Raw genomic sequence first — 6,937 nt, 5'->3', positions numbered from 1 at the left:
AAGTCATCTATACTCTATTTATGATCTCAAAACACACAACGTTCTTCTAAGGAAGTAAGGAAATTGTACCTTCTCAGCAGCTCTAGGGAGAGTCGCAGAACGGTAGAGATGGGCACCTGCTCTGGCTGGAGCATCGTGAACTCCAAAACAGGCCGAAAACTTCTAAGTTTGAAAAATTGAAGTTATGTGATCATCTTTGTCAATCAGTTTTACGTGTATTACACAGAAGAGTAAGTCAAATACCTAGCCAGGGAGATGGATACGTCTAACAGTACTTAGTTAGTTAATGAAAACCTAGGAAGTGCAGTCTGGGGACAGAACAAGAGCCAGAAATACATAAAGCACAAAAACCTCAAGCGGACCTAGAGGACAGATTCTGCGTAACTAGCAGAAGGTCAGCAAAAGCCGTGCCTTGTATGGTCAGGGATAAATCTGGTGGTTTGCGGTGAATAAATGTCGTTCTAGTATGTGCCATTTACACATTGAAAGCCTAAAAACAATTAATACTCGCCTACAGTCAGCAGGAACCCTAACTCTACTTCAGGTCTTTTTACTGTGCCCAGTACTGACTGGTGCGCTCTGCTGTGAAGAACTCTGCACCCCCAGCGTCTCCATCTCCTTCTCCTTCCCCACGTGAAACAAATACTGCAATTTAAGCCACATTTCCCTAAGAGAAAAACCTATTTCTCAGAGTAATCTTTACTCCTATAAAAGTAGTTCATTTTGAGGTATACTACAGCATCCCCAAATGGTGGGCAGGCTTGATGTTTTCCTCATATTCAGTTTCAGGAAGTACAAGAAGTATTCTTGTTTACATTTCCCAGAGGATGCACCGGAAAAAAAGAAGGGATGGGGAGTAGGTCTGATCAGGTCTGCTTGGAAGCCGAAAGCGTAGTATAGTAGTGCCACACTCATACGCCAAGTCTTCCACAGGGTCTTTGATTTTTGGGGCCTTTGCGGTAAAAATGAAAGCACGAGCCTCGCCCCTGGCAGAAGCACCCTGCCAATTGTTTGCCCTCCAGAGCTTCCGTTAGTTTCTTTGCTTCTTCCAATGTTCACTGAAGAAAAAAGCCAATTAAACTATCAGCCAGAGATTAAAAAAAGGTGCCACAGGGTTGGGAGAAGAACAGAAATTTTATTAAACCCTTCGGAGTTCTACAATCACGTTTGTACAAAACTGCCTGAAGACCCAGCGCAAGAAAAGTCTGCAGGAATTACATTTTCTTTATAGTATAGCTGCACAGCAAAACTTTAATTATGAGGATTCTGCGTTTAAAACAAGCTTAATCCCTGTGCCACGTTATGCATGCAAAAAAGTGGAATTACAAGTGACTATAACCAATCATAGGAATGAATTAAATACTCTCAAACACAGGAGATTTAAACAACAACATGAAAGGCAAGATCTTAAATTTAAATTAAGTCACTATAATTATAACCACCTGTGTAACAGGTACTTACCCACCTAAACAGAGGATGAAATTGGTGTATCAAATTTTTAGTAAGAGAATTCGTTAAAAATACATACATGGAATGAAACGGAAAGCTGCAGAAACCCTTTAGGGGGAATAATTTCACATGAAGAGCCCCACTGGGTCATCCGACCAGAAAAAAAAGAGATTTACAAAATCGATTTTATAAGCTATTCTGAGAAAGGGACACAGCGCAACAAACTTCATTTCAAAATAAGCCTTTCTGTCCAAAACAACTGGACTTAAGCAGTGGCTAAACTTGGCCATATTTATGCAGAAACATACTGTAATTCTGCCGCATGAATTTCTGCTGTGCTGACACACTACAACGGCCTGTGAACAGCAACAGGTACACCGGTTACATTCATCTTTTGAATGCAATTAAAGTGAGAAGGAAAGCCTGCTCATCATCTTGAGCTTAAATGACTGACTTGCGAATAAGTTAAGTTATGTAATTTCTACCAAGGGTAGTTGAAGGTAAAGGAAAAGTAAAAAAAGTTTCAAACGAAAACCCAAAAATTACATTCACAAAAAGACGTTGTAGCAGAAAATACTTTAATTCGCATTTTATAGATTCAAACATAGCAAAGATTCAGAAGTGTTTAGACCTCAGTAAGCAGTTCCAACGCCGACTTTGATTTTAATAAATATTACATTTTAATAGGCTAGCTACATGGAGGAATTGTAAAGTGATGACTTGCTGATTGCTACTTTATAAACGTAAGCATCTAGATTATTTACAACATATTACAGGTCATTTCCCAGAAGAGCACAAAGCAAGGTCAGATAAAGGCAACCCAACCATCAAAACACAACTCAAAGTGTGGCACGGTGTATGTATTTCATGCACATACAGTGACATGCAGCACAAATCACCAGCTGAAGTAGGAAAACAACACTTTTGTTATTCCAGCTTACGCAAGTCTCTACATTTCACTGTTTTAAATCTGTATTCTCACCTTCCTCCTCAGGGACTGAAGAGCAAGTTGTTCAGCAACAGTGCCCCCCATTTTACCTATCCAGTTTGCACCAAGTCTTTTTTACCATTTCACGTACGTCTTCATGACTTGGGAAAAAGGAAACATTCTTGTCTTTGTCTTCTCACTACCTCTGGGATTACAATCATTGTGTCATTTGTACACGGAAATGTACTTTTACTCTGAAATGAATGGCAGACAATGTTGACAAGCTGATCTCCAACAGGGAGCTGGAATTTAAAATAGTTCACAGGTCACGGACAGTGTCACTGACCTTATTCTTTAGTATAAAAATGGATCTGTAAATCTCTAAAATTTAATTTAACATATAAAGAACCAAGTCGTCTCACATGGTAAAACTTCATAGGCAGCATAGTCACAGAATGTACATCAAATACAGTAAAAAAGATGGTGACAGGAACATTGTTTCAACTAGATTTGTAACAGGAGAAATCTTGTGTCCCATTTCTACAATGACAGTGAAGTGAGATGCCTTCCATAGTTGATCACCAAGCGAGATGCACCTTCAAATGCAACAGAACTTCCCCGTACACAGAATTTGCTGTTCATTTGCATTCCTGTGTTTTCATGACACAAAGGAAAAGAAGAAAAGCTTCCCATCTCTTTATGTCCTTACCCAACGGTATTAACCTTGCCTGCATCGTGCCAATGAGGGTTGCAAGGAGCAGGTGTCCAAGATCTGCGCGCCTGAACCTCTCACCTGTCCCACGAGCAAGTGCGTGATGCCAGTATGTGATGCTGCTTCAGTGTCCGTAGATTTTAGCCAGGCACAGGCGGAAAAGAGAAAAATAGCAAGTTGCATCCCCAGAAGAAGGTTGGAAGCAATTCACTTTCCCCATAAAGCAAGAGGAAAAAGGGAAGAAACAATTCTGAGACTCTGATCCTTCCTGGGGCAGCACAGACACCACAATTTATTTTCAGCTAGAAAATCCTGCCTAAAGCTTTAGGCACTATAATATAGAATAATACAGATAAATCCCAGCTGTACAGCATTCTTCACGCAAGCGAGCCTACAAGTTCTAGCCCTTGCAGGTCAATCCAAAAGGCAAGGAATTAACGGCCAACTGAAAAACACACACTTCCAATATATACAATTACTCAGAAGAGTTAGATACTCCGGGTGTAACTCATTTACCAAACACAGCTGTTCACATCTGAGCTAGTTACCTAGATTCCCACCTTCAAGTTAATGGAGAAAAATGAACTCTAGGGTGCAAATCACTGCATCCTAGAGCCTGTCACACAGAGCTTGGAATAGGCCAGACGAATCCACCTAGAAATCATCTGCCCTTTTCCATTAACTAGAAAAAAAGAAGGCTGTGGTGACTTGCTCAGACACGGGTGCCCACAGGCAAGAGAGGCCGCTGGGTAAGAACGCAGCATCTCCAGACCGGCATCAGCTTTCTCTAACACCACGTTAAATTACCTACTGCCTTAAACAGGAACTTCCGACTGGATACCAGTTCATTGCCAATTTGTGCAACTACCACCAAAGCTTTGTGGGGGTGGTTTGGTTGGGGTTTTTTGTTGCTGTTTGGGTTTTTTTTCCCTTTCGTTTAGCTTATCCCTGTTTGACTCAAGAGAGTTGACTTTCTTGAGAAACAGTATTTTTTTATACTAGCAAGTGTCAGCAGGATAGTCTGTCTCATTTCCAGTCAGGTAGAAATTTGAGGCTAGTCTAGAAACAAAGGACATAGAGCGTATTCCAGCTTTCCAAAAATCTCAGCTGTAAAGGACCATATTGTGGAAGCCAATACAGTTACAATCAATTATATAAACAGGTCACTAAATATCTGGTAGGGTGAAAAATGTTTAAGAGCACTTTATTTTGTGAAGACTTATTTTTAAAAACAAGAGATATATCTACACTGTACCAGCACTTCCTACATTCATAACTCCTAACTTCACTTTGAAACATGCTGGTTTAAAAAAAATTATTACTTCATTTTAAATTTAAACCAATATTTGGTTGCTACCAATCAGTAGTGCTGTTTCTGAATTCTGTTTTGGACAATGGTAAGTTATCATTGACATTTGTGGACAATGATACATGAGTAATTTCTTATTTTATGAAGTTTTGTTATTAACATACCCGTTTTTTTTTTACGCTGAATATCCTTTTAAAGAAGATACAGTTAGGGATTGCATAGATAGAGTATGTGGTATTAAATGTCAGTGTGATTATGAATTTTAAAAAGCGTCTTTTTTTAAAAGTGACTACAAAAACAAGTTCTTACTTTTTGCACTGACCTTTTAACATAGCACTAAAACATAACCCATAAAGAGCAAATCTGCTTCCACGGCTCAAAGACTGAAGTGAGCTATTTTAACATATTAGACATTAAAAAGACAATTTCTGGAAACTGAACTTGTGATTACAATCTAGAAAATAAAATGGGGTAGATGTGGATTTGATTGACTGAGGCTTTTCAGCTAGCAGCACTCCACTAACCATCTCCCCCTGCCCTGGCCCCCACCCTCAAGCAAATGCAGGTAGCCAAGGGGCTGCAGAAAAGTCACTTCCAACTGTGCTGCATCAGAGCAAGGTAGTTATTTTAGAGAAAAAAAGGAAATTCTGAAAAGCAGCACATAAGGAAAAAATGTTGATATCGCCATGATGCAAAGGAGCTTGGTATGAAATAAAATTTTCTGATCAGTAAATTTCCTATTTTTAAGTAAGTTGCATTATTACAGTAAGAAGTCAGAACTCAACAAGAGCCCTATTTCCTTTTTTTTTTTTTTTTTCTTTTTTTTTTACCCTTCCTTCTTTTAGACAGCCAGAATTTGCATACCCAATCCTCAGAATATACTGAAGCTCAGTACTGGGGAGAGGCGAGAGGTGAACCACCTCTCTCAGGACAGGCCAAGTGAGGGTGGAGGTATTTATGTTTTCATATAAAACAACTGTCTCAGAAAGACAGGGAAATAAAGAAAATTTATGAAGTTTCAGAACAACAGAACTGTGAGCAGAGAACTTAAAAAATAAACAGATCAGCATAATTTACACATTTAAAAACTATATATTTCATCATAAATATCTTTTCTAATTAAGAACCATTCCTAGTTTAAACATAAATATTCAAGTTGGTATTTGATTTTACTTTTTATCAGTTCATGTGAGTCCTGTAAGGATCAGTTCCTTCTGCTCAATGCAGTCATGTAAATGGTCTTCGCTAATGGGTTGTGCAAAAGCCTTCATTACCTGGTTTGTTGTAATAAAACTTTAAAATTCTGCAACTCTCTTATACTTGTGGAAAGCCTGTAAAACAAAAAACCCTTAAGTGTTAGTAAGTCAACTGCAAAAGAGAAGTGCAAATCATCATCTTCCATGGGGGCTTTTTGTTTGGTTGGTTTTTTTGGTTTGTTTTGTTGTTGTTTTGGTTTTTTTTAAACACAACTCCTTTCCAAAGATGAACACGCTTAAGATACTACTTTCTCTCAAAAGATCTACTATCTGATTCTCCATTACATTTATATTATATATTACAGGGATTAAAGTTTATATGTATATGTTTAATTGTCCCACCTTCATTAAACATCTAAAAAAAACCTCTAACCAGAGGTAATAATGTTTAAAAGAATGTAATAACAGGAACAGATTGTTATATTCAAGATCTGAAGAACTAGCATGATGAACAAAGCAAGTTCTACACATCTTTTAAAGCTGTTAAAATGTTTTATTTCCTCATTTGAAAGGGGCAAATTTTCAAAAAATTAATCAAAACTAAAGTTTTAACAAAAATAATCACATCACACACAAAAATCCAAAAGCCTAAGGGCTGTCATGTTAGCGCTAAAAAAAAAGTCCAAGTATTTTTCTTCCTTTTCACTACTTTTTACATACACACATTTAAAACAGAAATGCAAAATGTAGAACAGCTGTCGTCAGTGTTCAAAAAGGAGGAGATCTACTCAAAGTCTAATGCTTACGACTGTATAAAAGACTTAAATCCAGCTTTCACAAGATGGAATTTATGAGATTTGAGATGAAGAGATGAATTAGATCCAAACACAGAATGATGACCAAGGCTAATAATCAACACTCCACATACTCAGTTCGATGGCATTAAGTTTATCAATATCACTAATAGTAATTTAGCCTTTAGAAAGCTACAGCTACATGTACAATACCATCTTTCCACAGAGCTCGAGTGTTGACACTGAAGTTTTATGGGTTTTTTTACTATACAAATGATAAAAACTTACCTTCCAAAGGCATTTACAAGAGCAACTATTTCTTGACGTGTGAGTTGAAAACCTTTTGATGGGCTATTCTCAGGAAGGCTCTGTATTTCTTTCTCAGAAAACAAGATCTTCAGAGCAGTTCCTAAGCCTTGAGTCTATAAAACAAGTCCAATGTTTTAACATCAATAAGATCACTCCTTTGAACGCTCAGAAAACAGTAAGAAAGTTAAAAAATTACTAATCCAGGCAAACTGTAGTAGCAATTCTTATACATTGACACTC

The 6,937-nt window shown here is 37.8% G+C and overlaps 1 protein-coding gene across 2 annotated transcripts in view; it reads right to left on the bottom strand.

The window, feature by feature from the left end:
• Positions 1 to 2,010: 2,010 nt before the first annotated feature.
• The window catches only part of ERO1B (endoplasmic reticulum oxidoreductase 1 beta), a 32,430-nt gene continuing 27,503 nt past the window's right edge, over positions 2,011 to 6,937 (bottom strand). For both annotated transcript variants that reach the window (XM_087774473.1, XM_087774474.1), the window contains 2 exons: positions 6,677 to 6,810; positions 2,011 to 5,729 (listed from right to left, as the gene is read on the bottom strand). In XM_087774473.1, coding sequence (XP_087630599.1) covers positions 5,669 to 5,729; positions 6,677 to 6,810 — 195 coding nt within the window. In that variant the 3' untranslated portion in view covers positions 2,011 to 5,668. The remainder of the gene's footprint in view (positions 5,730 to 6,676; positions 6,811 to 6,937) is intronic.

This window comes from Nipponia nippon, unplaced genomic scaffold, assembly GCF_047370975.1.
Source record: "Nipponia nippon isolate SJK-2023a ecotype South Korea unplaced genomic scaffold, ASM4737097v1 scaffold_4, whole genome shotgun sequence".
NCBI classification, from domain to species: domain Eukaryota; kingdom Metazoa; phylum Chordata; class Aves; order Pelecaniformes; family Threskiornithidae; genus Nipponia; species Nipponia nippon.
The sequence above is the reverse complement of the archived record's forward strand: the minus strand, read 5'-3'. Positions and strand labels throughout refer to the sequence as shown.